The 16,189-nt window shown below is 39.6% G+C and overlaps 1 protein-coding gene across 1 annotated transcript in view; it reads left to right on the forward strand.

Annotated features, from left to right (window-relative positions):
• Nucleotides 1-8,831, forward strand: part of LOC103148058 (probable G-protein coupled receptor 149) — a 17,546-nt gene extending 8,715 nt beyond the window's left edge. Inside the window, exons 4-5 of the mRNA XM_007566672.2 lie at nucleotides 4,939-5,082; nucleotides 7,527-8,831. Coding sequence (XP_007566734.1) covers nucleotides 4,939-5,082; nucleotides 7,527-8,033 — 651 coding nt within the window. The 3' untranslated portion in view covers nucleotides 8,034-8,831. The remainder of the gene's footprint in view (nucleotides 1-4,938; nucleotides 5,083-7,526) is intronic.
• Nucleotides 8,832-16,189: the final 7,358 nt, after the last annotated feature.

A 16,189-nucleotide genomic window follows, 5' to 3' on the forward strand; every position in this document is an offset into this window, starting at 1 on the left:
TCCGCTCCTCCTCTTATAAATTTTGAATACCTTTCTTGCTTTGTTGTCGGCATGCTTCGCTCTCATAATGGCGAAAGTTTAAATCTCTCTGTGTGTTTGAGACTCGAATAAATAGTTAAACGCGGGCAGAACGGTAAAAGCATGATGATTAATGCACCTTGGCATTGGCGGTAACAGAAACAGATGGGAGATCAGCCTCGATCTGCTCCCAAAATAGCAGAGCAGCCACAGGCACAACCCTTTGAAATTCGAAATTGACTTGTAACTTGTGTGGGGGGGAAAATAACACCATTAACCCGTGTTTTTTTTTTTTTTTTTTGTTTTTTTTTTTTTTTTTTTTGTGTTTGGTTCATAGACTGTGGAAACACACGGGCATGCATGCATGCGTGTACAAACCCTCACGAGCACGCTTTATCTCTGAGTCTCTGAGTTTCCTCTTCTCCGTCTCTGTTCCACTTGCAAGTATGAAATGTGTTTTTGGTTCGAAAAAATCACCAGAGGGTGGAAATCCACAGAGCATGCATCTGCAGCTTGGCTTTTGGCACTCACTTTGCATCATGTGGAAGTTACAGATTCTCACTGCAGACTTGTACGTCTCGGTGTGTCGTTTTTGTCTTTGCGCGCGAGTGTGTGTGTGTGTCCTACTTCTGGGCTTCTTTAACAGGGAATTTTGTGGGGTTTTTTTAGTTTTTCCTTAAGGCTTAATCACTGATTGGAGCCCATACATGTGGAAGTACAAACTCGCTACCCACAGCGGTACATGTAGTACCCGTGTTGGCTGTGTTTTTCTTCCTCGTTAGCAGGCTAGATGTCATTAGCCGGTACCTTTCCACCCCCCTCACTGCCAGAGCCTGTGGCCTTCAGCACCCAGAGGGAGAGTTAGAATCGGAGCTTAAAGACGTATTTACCCCCTCTGTGACTTTATGCTCTATTACCGAGCACAAAGCTTGAAATACACTTACTAGCCCTTTCCCTCAGGGGATGTGCTGATCCAATGTGCATTCAGTTGTTAGCCCCTGAAAGTCAGTTTCCCTCTTCATAGGATTCATCCAAACCTAGAAAACAAAAATGGCTCCTCTAATAACATTTGAATGCAACACACACTCAAAAAACCACAAATGGGTTTAATATCGCTTCAGTCAGGAAAGTCGTAAAATTGGAGTAAAGGAAAAGTAGTCTAAATGGAGGTAGTTGAACCCTTCATCTTGTGAGACAAAAACAAAACAAAACTGTGCAACATAAAGTGAATTTTCCCTAGAATTTTCTTCAATGTTGCCTCCATGGCACCAAATGTTCTTGTACTCTTTTAAAAAGAATCTTCATCAATCTTTCTCCAGGGTTTTTAAAAGGCTATTTTAGAATTCGTTCTTTGGACTTTGTCTTTGTTTTACGTCTTTCCTATTTATCCTTCTGCCTGACCAGAACAATATTGTAAATGTGCTTAGAAGAGGAAATGTGGACAAAGCCACATAAGGTTTATTTTGTTTTATTTTTATAATTTTTGTTTAATTCAGCAGACGAAATCGGAGCAATGCGTTTCTTTAGGGTCTGAAAATAACTTTGTAAAAAAAAAAATTAAAAAAAGATTTATTCGTCTCTTTGCTAGGTGGAATTTAATTTTGCACATACATAAATAAAAAAAAATTGGTTAGATAAGCTAAATTGTTTGACATGACATACTCGTTGCCTAGGAGGCTGTTGTTAAAAGTTGAGCGGTCTGAAGAGAGCAGCTGAAACACTTAAAATTTATGACATTCAGTCCAAGGTGTTGATGCTGTCAAACAACTATTTCTTAAAGTTTTGTCAAGTGGAACCGGAACAACCCTGTGCTGCAAACTAAATCACCGGCGAGTCGCACCAAAACAAAGCACGATCATGTAATAATTAGCTTAGAACGTAAGCAAATTGCTCCGCTTGAAAACACTGTCAGTAAGAAAAAGACATCTCTATAATTGAATGCTAAAGTGTAGCTGAACGGTTATTGCTGAGGTTTTTTAGCGACACCTCTTACTTAATATGGAAGGTGTGATGAGGGAGCATATTTGACAATAGGTAAGTTTTGTTTTTAGAGCAAAATGTAGCATTAAATTTTGCTCTAAACATAAAGGAATGTCACAACGAGTTTCTTCCAGTACGTAGTTATGGATTTATTACCACCGACATGTTTTTATTGCATTTTATTGTCATCTCGATAAAAAACAAACCAAAGTGTTATAATACGTTCTGCGGTAGGTTGAGATTAAGACTGCACTGTATGACTAAAAATATTTTCTGAACAGTTATAGTAATGCCTTCCTTTAAAATATTCGGAGAGAGAAAAAATATTGTTTTTTTTGTTTGTTTTTTTCTCACCTCAAAGCTAATTTCTTGTACTCATTCCACCCCATCATTGGACCTACTTTGAAAGCAGGATGCTACATTCAAATAACCTTCTGCTGCTTTCAGAATGGCCTGTAAAATTTGCAGCCCTATGTGTTTACGGCTTTGTCATTTGAGTGAATGTGATCGCTAACATCCTTGCTTTCCGTTGCTCATCACAGCCTCAATCAGATAACCACATTCAGCCCTTTTTTAATAATTCAAAGCCGTAATGAGACCTGTAGACGTGTATCTCTCTTCATGCGCCACATTATTTCATCTCCTGCACGCTGCTAAACCTTGTGTGTTGTTTTAAAGAAATTATGTGGGGAAAAAAATCAAAATCAAAAACAATTTCATGTACCAAGGGCTAATTTTCTGCCAAAATAAACAATCAGGGGGGATAAACATAATCAAACCTGAAACCTATAAATCAAGCCGTAAACACAATAGTAAAGTAAGTTGTAAAAATATGACATCAGCTAAATTGTTCATCCATTCTTTTCAATATCTGAAGGTCTTAAATCTTATTTTAGCAGCAGGGAGGGTTTTAATATGAGGAGCAACACATTGGCCTACCGTTACTGGTCATCGTTCAACACGGTCCAGTTTCAGTCACTTTGAACAGCAGGAATGAAGTCCGAATGTGAGCTGGTTGCTGCTCTTATTGAGCTGCAGTGGCAAAACACAATTGTTTTTTATTGTAGAAGCAGAAGCATTTTTATTTAGCTTTTTTGTTTGTTTGTTTGTTTGGTTTACGATGACTCATATCAATTAGATGTCTAAAGTGGATGGCAGGAGGTAAAATTGAATTTATCCATTGGCATCACTTTACAGGAGAGGCGTTCAGACTCAAGGGCCGACGTCCTGTAACGTTTGGATGGATCGGAGTTTTTAACTCTTCACTGCTGGATTCTGCCATGTGTCTGGACCCACACTGGTTTTTTTTTTTTGGTTTTTTTTTTCTTTTGCTTGTTTGTTTTTACCCCTGCGCATGTTCACTAAAATGCTCATCTCAGTCGGTTTTAAAAAAAGCGAAACTCGTGTTCACTCGTTCGCTGACATCCTCCTCCAGGATTTTGCGGAGGAACACAGCTGTTTGCAGTGTTTTACTTGTGGTTTTGATGATTTTTTTTTTTTTTTTTATTAAATTATTAATAAAAATTTATTATTATTTTTAAAGCAGAACAAATTTTCATTCTATTCTTTAGCTGTTTTTGTGGATGAGAAGAGAAAACGATAGGCGATCTGCGCACATTTAGCTCCATCTCCTTCATGAATCCACTGTAGAAGTAAAGCAAATCGTTGGCGTTCAGCAGTTGCAGAAAAACGAGAAGGTTGCACCGCTTTCAAAATCCCCCTTGGCGTTCTTGCTTTTGTTTCTGTGTGATGTCAAACCTAAGCGACGGCTATTAGATGTAACTCCAGCATCATTCTGTGCTGATGTTTGCATTTAAATTGCATATTATTTGGGGCCGTGTGTCACGTAGAGGCAGAGCGGTGCCGTGATGAGGACGTAGTTCTTGATTCATCCACAGCTGGACCTTTGCTTCGTGTCCCACCCCTTCTCTTTCTGCCTGCTTCCTGTCTAATAACTGTGCATAAAAGGTCACTAATGCAATGTATTCAAAGAGTCTTATTAATAAATTATGTATGCTTTGGGTTTTGCTCTACCTTTCTCTATTGGACACAACGTGCTCATTTAAATGCGGGGATGAAGTATTGTAAATCATGTTTTTGAAGATTTTTATTAAGATTTTCTCTATTCCATTCAGTTGTCACCACACAAAGCAACTATTCATTCATTTTTCAAAAATTTCTACCTGTAAAATGTCAGTTTCTCTATACATGTCTTTTCTAGAGCACATGACAGTAAAAAAAAATGTTTGAATGACTTTTTTTCCCGTTTGCATCAACACAGCCAGATTTATGCAATAATGAAACAAAGCAAAAAAATATGTAAAAAAAAAAAATCAAAGGTGTACAAGGAGCGTTTATTAAAATATATATATTTTTTTCTTTTTCTATCACTTCTGCATCCTGTTGCGTCTGAGGCTGATTAGAGAACAGCCGTGACATGATAGAAAAAATGGGTGCAAAAAGCTTCTTGACGGGCCGGGCCGCTCCCGCAGGTATTCACTGCAAATTGCTTTATGACTCCAATGCAAGAAACAGAAAACAAATATCAGCAGCCAAGGCAGCTGAAAAAATGGAGGAGATTGAACCCCTTTGTGTATTTCCCAGTTTGTGTAAAAGTGTTAAGCTAAGACATTGCACAGTCGGGCTAAGAAACTCCTTCCATCAAAATACAGGTAGTAATTTTGATTTCGAGGACGGTTTTTAAATCTATGTTCCCACATTGCCACATTCGACCAACTGTCCGCAATCAATGAAAACGCGCGCGCCCCATAAGCCAAGGCTGGTGTTTTGTTGTGACATTTCTCAGACGTTGAGGAAAAACATAAATTCAGCTTATACACCCTCCACAAGCTCACCTCATTTTAACAGAGTCTAGTTAGAGAATGTACGGCTTTTCCCTTGAATCACCCTCTCACCGTTTCCTGTGGTTTTCCTTCGCAGAGGTCATCGGGCGGTCTTTCTATACCTCTGTGTGCCTTTCAGGGCACTGTGTCTCTCCAGGCACCCACAGGCAAGACGCTCTCTCTTTCCACCTACGAGGTCAGCAGCGACGGCCTCAAGATCTCCCCGAACAACGCCAAAAAGGTAAAGAGTCTCGGCCCCGTCTCGTACTGGAAGTCTTATGGGATGACAAGCTTTCGTTTCCCGTTTCTCAGCGGTTTGTTGCAGAAAAATGTTTGACATTTTATATGAATTTCACTTGGTATGTACTTTAGCCTTAGCTTTGTTTTATATAATTGTCTCTTTACTTATTTAATCAACTTGGCATTTAAGAAACAGTGAAACAACTGGGACAACATCCATTGGCTAACTCAGCTGTGACTGTGAGCTAATATTTCAGTCTTAAAGGGCATGCATCATGTTTTGCAGCTTTTCGTTCAAATGCTGGTTGAACTTTCCGCTCTCTGTAATTCTGTTTTTTGTTGTTGTTGTTTTTTTTTTTGTTTTTTTTATTTTAAGTGGAAAAAACACCGTTCAGCTTTTAGCACAGCTGAAAGTTGCTAAAGAATGAGAACACCATTCATCCATGGTCAATCTAGAAGAAACTACCGAGCTTGAAATATTTTTTTCAGTATTTTTTTTATAGTTTTTTTAAAATCCTCTTTCATTGATTAAAGCAGTGGTTCTTAACCTTTTTTGAGGTACTGAACCCCCCAGTTTCATATGCGCATTCACCGACACCCCCCCTCCACTCCCGACACAGATAATAATTTGCGGTATTCTGATTTATTAATGTAATTATATTAGTTGTATTACCTCCCCCACGCCACTAGAGGTAGTACCAACCCCAAAAAGATGTGACTAAGGGAGCAGATTTAGACGACAGAATTTGGTAAAAACTGTGAGCTTTACTGAAGTAATTAAAGACACAAGTTCAAATCCATGCTGAGAGTGGAACTCCTTCCCGCAGCACTGATTGGCTAAGCAATGTAACGTGATCCTCTGCAGCAAGTGATGGCAAAACGGGGCGTCATCACGACTTTACACAGTGTGTTTACCTCCGTGGCAGAGGCTCCGCCGAACCCCTGAGACCGACTCATCGAACCCCTCGGGTTCGATTGAACCCAGGTTAAGAACCACTGGATTAAAGTCACTATTTGGTCTTCACAAACATTGCATACATATGAAAAAATTTCTATGAAAATAACACAATCCTAACTACCCAACGGCTTAAAGGTTTTAGTTTCTCTACCGACAGATTTGATCGTGCTTAAATTTAAAACTGTGCTCCACTCCCACTCTCTCTCCAGTTGCTACGAGAACAAAAATCTCCTGTTTGGCCCTCCATCAGTCTTACGATAGGGTGGGCTGCAGAGGATGCCCACATTTGGGAAGATGTAATCTTTCCCCTGCTTTGTTTTCCCACATCCCTTGTGGTAGCTGTGTAAAATATCACAGTGGTGAATAGAAGCAGATGAAAGTCTTACTTTCTTTATTAGTTTGGGATTTCAATTCTTTCAGAGGACAATGACTTTCATGCCAATCAAACCCTGTAAGCCCACCTACAGTTAGTTTTCAATTAAAAAAAATAAAAAAAACTTTTGTTTTTTTACCCCCAAAAGATCACATTTAAGTCATTTGTGTTTTTGATAACACACATTACTCCAAATTCTTTTCCACACTTTCCACTTTTAAAGCTCTTCTTCCAAAGACTCTTACCGTGTCAGGAAGATGACTTATTGGCTTAAAAGAACAGTCTGCAGGTAGATTTGGAATAATTTATGTTAGCACTGTCAAGCCTTTATGTCGGCACTGACAAGTAATAAAGCATGTTCTCCGATGTTCAAACGCAGTCCTCATTCAGTCTTGTTAACGAGGATAAAACGTCTCAAGAGTGGCACAACGTTTGAACTGGTTTTTGAAAAATGCTTGCTGTTTATCTGCAGTTTTGTAAGACCAAGTTGCCCTAATTCCTATCTTAAATATAGAAACGTAGCTGTTTGTCTCCAGGCACTAGTTGGATATTGAATAAAAGGATATGCTTGGACTCTTTTTCCTTCGGAAACTTTTTCTAAATCTCCAGCCAGCACTTGAGCAGATTCTTTAAAGCATCAGAAGAAATCTTGGTTAAACAGGAAGGGGAAGTTTTGCGGTGGCAACGTTTCCATTTCAAATGTGTGCAAAACTTGGTCAATATTCCACTTATGTCAAAAAACAAATTGAATTTCGAAACTGTGTTGTTTCCTTTAAACAAGAAATGCAATTAAGTCATGTGAGAATAAATTTGCTCACTCAATAAGTCATTAAAAAACATGCTTCCTGTCATCTTCTCTGTCTTTTCCTACAGTGGTAACACCTGACACGTGTGATGCGAAAACAAAGTGTTTCCATTGCAGTTTAGCGAAATATACTAATATTGGTAGAGCCACAAAACCACCTCATCCCAGAGCTTTTTCGAAATTGGCACATCCCCATCAGGCAAACTTATTTTTGTAATCCCCATTGGCGCAATTTTATGGTCAACGGAAAACGCAGCTAGAAATGATGCGCTGCTTGTAAAGGGCCTAAATAATCTCTATCTCTTAAAGGTGGAAGTGTACCGCTCCAAGTCCGTCGGCCACGAACCCAGCGCAGACGACCCAGGGTCTGGATCCCACGCCGAGGACACCAACGTCAGCTGCGTCGGCATGGAGATCGGCATGGGGATGGGCATAGGAGCCGGCGTGGGAGACACCAACGTTAAAATCCACCTGGAGGTCTTGGAAATCTGCGACAACGAGGAGGCCATGGACAGCGTCTCCATCGTCTCCAACATCAGCCAGTCCTCGATGCACGCCCGCTCGCCGTCGCTGCGCTACTCCCGGCGGGAGAACCGCTTCGTTTCGTGCGACCTGGCCGAGACCGCGTCCTACTCCCTGCTCATCCCCAGCGGCGGCAACGCCGAAGCAGAGACCATCAATATCACTATTCCTGACACGGTGGAAGCCCACCGGCAGAACAGCCGGCGGCAGACGCAGGAGAGCTCAGGGTATCACGAGGATATTCAGCTACTTAATGAGGCTTACAGAAAGCAGGCAGGCGAGGGGGAAGAGTGAGATATGTACACAATAACAAAGGAGGGGCCTCTCAGGGGGAGGCTGAAACAGCAACTCAGGCAGTAAAGTCATGAAGACGAATATCCTAATCATTTCACATCTTTTTTTTTTTGTTTTGTTTTCTTTACGATCACAGCTTTAACAGAGCTTAGAGGTGATGTGAACAGAGACTCGTAGTGTTGTAATAGCCTCTTTGCTTACTCCTGTGTTTCTTCTTCAGGTAAAATAAGGTGAAAGCACATACATATTTTATGTGTAAACTAAGTGGAGAAATGTAAGCCTGCAAAACAAAAAGGCATTTTAAAAGTATTCATACAGTTCAAACTTTTTCACATCTTGTCTGAAACCACATCCCTCCCAAGTGACAAACCGTATTATGACTTTAAAAAGTATTGGTGGCAGAGGTGTGTGTGTTTTGATCATGATCTGATACAAATTAAATACAGGGCAAGTATCACCGATACTGAAACTTTTTATTTTCTTAAGATTTATATATCATCAAGCTTCTGACCTTTAGGCATTTTTGTGCATTTCCTTTGAATTATTTTATTAAGGCAGTGTAATGTAAAATCAACTTTTTCGAGCTTTACATCATGTTATAATGATTTTCCCTCACCATAAGCACACCTGGGGTGTTGCTTTGATTCTTTCATGCATGTTTGAGAAATCCTTAAATCTCCCGTGGCAACCGTTCAAAACAGCTGGGGGGAACGAGCGCCGACTTTGAGACACAGTTCCTCCTCAGAGCCGCGGTTACCAAGCTTCTGAACTCCCACCTCACACAGCAGCCCCTCTCCCTTGCAACTTCCCCAATGAACTCCTTCAGACTAGCAAGCAGCAATTAGCAATCACCTGGTGGAACTGCGTGTCTGCTGAGCTCATTATACAAGCTACATCCCAATGCAATGTTGTTAAAGGGTTAATAGAGGTGTAGACGTTGTGATGACCTCGCTGAAGGTGGTGTGTTAGAAAGAGCAAGAGTTCCTTAAAGAGACAGAGGCCCAATTTTAAGCTGCTAAATTACAAGGTCAAATTTCTTTTTAAGTCAAATTTGACATGTACAGCATTTTTATTACATCTGACAGCAACATTGGTTACTTCATTGTGCTATAAAATGATACTATACAGCTGGAAAACTCATAATACTGCTCCTTTAAAACATAGGACAAAGTTTAAATGCTTTTTATAGCATATTAACATGATTTGCGTGCACTTTTCCTAAATAAAGTGCAAAAAATATCACAAGTTTTTTCGATGTAGAGTTGAGAAACTACAATACAAAAATGAAATAAAATTTCCAGACAGAATCTGAAACTGAAGTATCAATGTTATAATATTAGTATCGATCTGATACTGATACAGACTTGATATCGATATTATCCATATTTTTGGATTGATCCGCCTACCTCTGCTGTATTCTTTTCCTTCAACACTTTTTTATGGTCTACAACCACAAGCCACCAGAAAAGATACTAAAGTCAGTGGATGTGACATGACAAACTGTGGAAAAGTTGTGCAGGTATGAATACTTTTCCAAGGCACTGAAATGTGGTGACTTAGATGATATAGGAAGACAGACCAGAGTAGGCACCAGGATCATCAGTATTTCATCTTAGATTTTTTTTTGCATGTGGCAGACTGTCACCATGGAATAGATTTAGCAGCAGGAGAGGGGGGGAAAAAAACATCACTCAGAGAAGCTGAAGTCTGATCACACGTCTCATTTAAAAACAGCTCACGTGGACGACGTCACCGGTGACTCAGCGCTGAGGGGAGGGGCCACCTGACCCATCTGTCTGACTCATTTGTGTTGCAGGCTTAGGGAGGAGAGCGAATCTGCTGTGATGTCAGACAGACAAGCACCAAAGGTATTCACGTTGCACTGAGAAAGGGAATGTGCTATTTTTTATTTTTTTAATTATTTTTTTTTACCATCCTCGTATTTTCCTTTAAACCCAGCCGCGGTGTCAAACATTTCAACGCTCGTCAGCGTCGCGTACCGAGGGCCATGCCAGGTTGAAAAATGAACAGAGAACGAGGTGATAACTAAAGATTAGATAAAAAGGGATTTGTATGCAGAACACTTTTCTGCCTCGTTCAGCTTCTCTGCCGTTCAGATGAGTGACTGTGTGTTTTATTTCTGCGGGCAGCGCATAACTTTACGTCCGCGTGCCACTTTAGGGAATCGTTTCCGTTTAGTTGACTTCCTGTCCAATCAGCGACTCAGTGAGACTTCTCATTATCTACATGCGGAAATTTAGTGCCAGAGAAAGGCGCTGCGGCCTTCCAGAATCATTTTTTTTTTAATCACTGCAAAGACAGTTTCAGACGCTGTTATCTATTCTCATAGGTAATACCAGTGTTTACATTATTACTTCGATGCACATTCCCACGTATTCCCAGCAGTAAATTAGATATTGCAATTTATTCTCACAATTCAGATGTACTTAATTTCATTTCGCAATGGTGTCTCCAGTTTTTTCAGCTTTGACTCAACACCCTCGCTCTGACTGGGTGTGTGTGGATTTCGTTTGCAGACTTTTTGAGTCGCTCGTTGCGTCAGCCTAAAATAAAAAATATAGCTCCCTTCCTCCTGAAGACTGCCATTAAAGATTCATTCCAGGAAATTACCTCCACCAATTTCTGAGATCCTCTCCTATTTCAATTGCTCCAGGGGCAGATTGTAGGAGAGAGAAAAAAATAATAATAATGTACAGGCATACGAGTAATGATGAATGTAGAGCTGTGTTTGGTGTCAACCTTCTTTTTCTTTTTTTTTTCTACTGTTAATTGTGCCAAAGGTTGCCAGTTTGAGCAGCGCTTCACCTCTGCAGCCTAATTAAATCCATCATCTGTGTTGCTCAGTGTTTTACGGTTCATTTGCTGTTCCGGCGTCGTCATAAACCACGTGATCAATAAACTCTTACTTGTTTTCAAAGAACTTGGGCTGTGCACCAGCTTTTGTTTATTTATTCATGTCGTTTCTCCGGGCATATTCGGCGACAACATACAAACTCTTACTGTTGAATTATTTATCAGGGAAAACAGAGGAAATTAGGTGCTCTAATTAACTTGTTGTGAGGCTGACGTCCTTAGCATGCAACATCTCTGGATGTTGCCCCACGGGAGGGGGTGAAAAAAACATCACATTTGTATGCTCAAGGTTATGGAAAATTAACAGCAATTGCCATACTTTGTGTACTAGCATTTTCTTGCATGTACAAAAGATTGGGAATCCATTCGTTGTGTTTCTCTTATCCAACGTCAGGTTGCTGGGGGTAACCGTTACTCCCAGTGTCTCTCTCCAGTTAACTCTGGGAGATCCCAAGAATATCCAAAATGGATACACAGTACAGTCCGGTCAGTGGGTTCTGGTTCTGGATGGTTCTTCTCACCTGAGTGAAGTTGAGGACAAAATTGATGTAAAATGTTTGTGCTCCGTTTGTGCACAAAAGTTTCCGTTTGTGCCGCTGTCATTTTAAAGATATTAAGAAATGTTTCCAGAGGTCATGAAAGGTCAACCAGCCACCTCCAGACAAAATTGGTGCCAATCAACTTGATTGTTTTTGTGCTACAAAATTTTTGTTTGTGCTGCTTTGGCTTTGAAGATATTAATGAAAGTTTAAAGGTCATTTTGATTTAATAAAAGTGGCGACCTTTTAACCTTTAAACTTTCATTAATATCTTCAAAGCCAAAGCAGCACAAACAAAACATCTTTGCTGCACAAACATTTTACACCAGCACCTTAATTGGGTTAAAGTCACAGAGTTTAACTTCCATGTTCCACTTCCTTTTTAATACCCTAAATCAGTCCTATGCACTTCTTTTGGCACCAGATTTTTGTCCTTACTAGACATGTCTTCTCAAATATTAGTTTCAAGAAACCACATATTCATAGCTGACATACACCGTTTCAGATTTGCCTGCGAAAGAGAAGAAAAACAACCAAAACCAGCCAGTTGTTGTTTGATTAATCTGTTTCAAAAGAGGCTGCACTACCGCAGTGAGACCTACACTTTAATTTTTCGTGAGCCTAAAATGGGCCTAGACGTTACCACGGCGCTGAATGCAACAATTGAAAAGCAAAGCAAACATCAAGCTGCCAGCAGGAAAAGGAATATTTGAAAGTGGGGAAATAAATCCGACAGACGAGAGAGAAAACCATCAAGTTGGTTTATATAATGGGAGGAGTAATTACATGAGCAAATGTTGAGGAGCTAATGTGAAACAGAACTGCCACATGGCGGAATGAGATAAGATGAGAGCAATTTAGGATAAACTAAGAAAAAAAAAACAGCAGCAGCAGAAACAAACCGAAGCCCAGAAACAAAAATAATACTAAAACGAAAGAAGCAGACATCAAAGCCGCGGAGGGTTTCATGAATAACACAACATGCATGCAATGCCTTTAAAAGCCGTCTGTGCTTCTGGCCATTTGGACCTCTGTGCATTTTGAACTTATGTGATAGATCAACAAAAGGCAGGAAGGAAAATGACTCGTTTAGAAATGGGAATCTGAATAGTGTGCTGTTGATTTTGTATTCAGTATATTGTAGCGTTCACAAAACTACAGCAGAAAGTCGTTTTTCAGAAGGTTTTCACCAGCTTTTACGTGTCTGGAGAGCAAAACTTTTGTACCGTCTTTTAAAACATATCTAGAGTTCAATCAAATTGGTGCTGGTTCCTTTAGCGTCATGGTACAGCGATTCAAACAAAATGTAAGGCCGCACTTTTCAAATTTCTATATAAAAAAAATACATGTAAAAACATAAAGCAAGTATTATTATGTTTCCATTGCATAATCTTGCATCATATCCTATAGGTATTAGAATCCTAATGAAATACATACAAGCATGAAGTTGTAATGTGACAAATGTGAAAAAGTTCAGACAGAAGGAAAACTTCTGCAAGAAAATATAACGTGCAGATAAACTATGGCTTGGCTAATGTTTATTGATCAAATGTGTGTGGGTTTTGTTTTGTTTATTTTTGTTTTTTGCACTATGTTGTTTGTGAAAATTAAATTTGAAAAAAGACATTAAAATATATGTTTCTACATATAAGACGTATGAACAAAAACTGGTTCTCCCGTCCAACCATTAGATTCCTCAATGGGATATACATTTAAAAGAGACTTTAAAAAAAACAGTTTTGGTAACACTGTTTGAATGGGGTGTGCATAAGACTGGCATGATACTGTCATAAACACGGCATGGCACTCGTTATGAAGATGAAGGAGTTTTTATAAATGTTTACGACTGTTGTCACAAAGTGTCATTTGGTAAATAATGACACTATTAATGAAAAGTTGCTCTAACAGTTGCATTAAAAGTCCATTAAAAGCGTCAACTTTGCATTAAAAGTGTCATTATTTACCGAATGACATTTCATGACAACTGTCATAAGCATTCATGTAGACTCCTTCGTGTTCATGACAGGCGTTATGTCACGTTTATGTCAGTGTCATATCAGGTTTTTTGCACACCCCTTCAAATAAAGCGTTACCAGACTTTTTCCTGTTGATTGCTTTACATTATGACAACAAAAATACCTGCACCTACATCCAAACTTCAGCTGCTTCCACCGCCTAAAATAACCTGCAGCCAGGTTCAGGTGTTCAGATAAGCTAAAGGCTTCTATTTTTACTGGACTGCACCTTTATTACATCTGTATTATCAACAATAGTGTCTTTACCACTTACCTCTAGTGACCGTGCAGCGCTTGATAAACAAGGCGAGACCAAAAGGAAGCGACAACGAGGCATGCTGAAGAGTTTTAATTTCAGGGTGTCTCCTTGGTTAAATGTTTAATTAGATTCCTTTGTGTGCAGGTGTGAAAACAAGGTGAAGTGAATCTCTGCAGCAGCACCAGAGCTTCGCACACAAACACAGCAGACCTCGCTCCCTTTCATATCGGTTGTTTACGCAACCTCTCTGCCACTCAAACGGCTTTTCTCGGCTTTAATTTTTCAGCGTAGCCCTTTGGTACTTTTCTCCTTCGGTGCTTCTGCATTTGCCTAAATTGCTTTTTCTCTTTCACACTGCCTCATTTCAAATCTATAATTTGTTTCTTTTGAAGCAGCCAGCCGAGATATTCATTGTGCTTGCAGAGTATGAAGAAAAAAGAGAGAGAAAAAAAAGACATCTTAAAAAATGTCACGGTCTTAAATATTTGCAACTGAAGCAAAAGTCGTTCCTAATCTGAGAAAGGGACCACGGCGTATTTTCGGCAGTTTGTTTTTAAGGTGCAAATGTTTGTTTGTGATGTTCTAAGATTTTACAAGCAAATAGATTTGGTGGGAAACGTTTGATGAAATGAAACCTTCCAACAAACAGATGTGGAGAGCAGCACCTCGGAAAACGCCACTCAGTTCCCCCGCTGTGAAAGAGCTGATCAATCTTTGGCTGGTCTGTGCATATTTATTTTGACAGTTTATATATTATGTTAATATTTATGTACTGTAAAGCCCCCTTAATATAATTACCATTATATTCTGCCCTTTCTGGCCCATTATATATGAGCTTCTTCTAATTGTAGAAGAAGCTCATTTAAAAGGGAGGAGCATTTTCATAACGGTGTTAGGCTTTGATAGGTCATCTATGTTTTGTCAAATCGTGCTACTTTTTCACTTTTTCATCTAAAAGAGGTTTATATTATATGACATTTGTGCCACATTAAAATGTTTATAATAAGTAAGCGTGGAGAGTGTTGGAGATAAATTATTTGCTCCTCTTCTCCCTTGCTTTTTGGTCATAATTTAATACTCCAGATGATCAAACAACTTTTAATATTTAAGATAACCCAAGTATTCAAAGTATAGTTTTAAATCTGATAACTGATTTTTTTTGCTGCTATGACTGGGGATGTGTCTTTTCCATTGCCATGGGTTAATTTTTGTTTTTTACCTACTCTTCTTTGCAGGAATGGTTAGACTCGCATTTTAAACAAACTGTTTAAAACGCAGCATCTCAGTTGTATTTAAATGTTGCATTTGTCAAGGCCACTTCAACAACTTTGTTTAGTCTGCTGAGTCGTTCTGCGGTGGACCTGATGGTGTGCTTTTGGGCTCTTGTCCTGCTGCAGACCAATGACAGGAGACTGTCTTTCAGGACTTTCTGGTCAGTTGCAGAATTTACGGTCCCACCAATAACAGGCAGTACATGCGGGTCCCGAGGAAGGAGAGCAGTCCCAGACCTTCACACCACAACCACCGTGTTTGTCTGGTGGCACGATGTTCTTTTTTCAGAGATGCTACTCTGATCTGTCCACAGGATACTTTCTCGCAGGTTTTTGGCATCACTTCTGGGAAGGTTATCCACCGTTCCATGGGGGTCATTCGTGCATAATGACCCCCATTCTTAGGAATGGTGGTGTAACCCTCTCAAAGCTGACAGATGTCACCAAGTTTGCTTTTTATCTGTTCTTATTTGTTTTTTAGATATGGGCATAATGCATTGCTTTATGAGGCCTAATGTCTTTTCAGTGATTTCTTGATGTCAGATGTTGATCAAACTGGGTTGTGGCAGGTAGAAATAAACCCAAAATCAGATGAATTGCAATGAATTAATGATTTAAGAAAAGGGTGTGCTATGTTTTCAAGTTGGTTTTGACTGTTTTTCTCCCCTTAATTGAAGCTGCAGTATGTAACGTTTATAAAAATATGTTGTTGGTTGTTTTTGTTTTACATATTTCTTAAAAATATTAACAGAGACAGATAATCTGTGAAAAAACTAAGGTCCTCTGCCTCCTTCCTGTGTGCCCTCTGCAGAAATATGCCACAAAAACAATCAATCAGAGCCAGGAGGAGGGTCTTAGTGCTGTCAGTCACCCTTGTGTGTGCGCTGCAGCTGTTCTAAAGTCAGAGAAACCACTTGCCAGGGAAACTTCTTATCCATTGTTGTCAGTAATTCACTTCGGCCACACTAGGACCCTCCCCCTGGTTCTGATTGGCTGTTTCTGTCAGAGCGGTGTATTTCTGCAGGACCACAGGGAGGAGCTCAATTATTTGTCTCATCTTCAGGACATTGTAACAGATTAAATAAATATGAAAAAGAAAAAGAATTTTTTTTTATATGTAAAAGTTACCTTCTGCAGCTTTAGGAGGATTATAGTTGTGTTGTATTGGCTTCTTTTTGGTGATAATATTTGTTTGATG

This window comes from Poecilia formosa, unplaced genomic scaffold (assembly GCF_000485575.1).
Source record: "Poecilia formosa unplaced genomic scaffold, Poecilia_formosa-5.1.2 Scaffold197, whole genome shotgun sequence".
NCBI classification, from domain to species: domain Eukaryota; kingdom Metazoa; phylum Chordata; class Actinopteri; order Cyprinodontiformes; family Poeciliidae; genus Poecilia; species Poecilia formosa.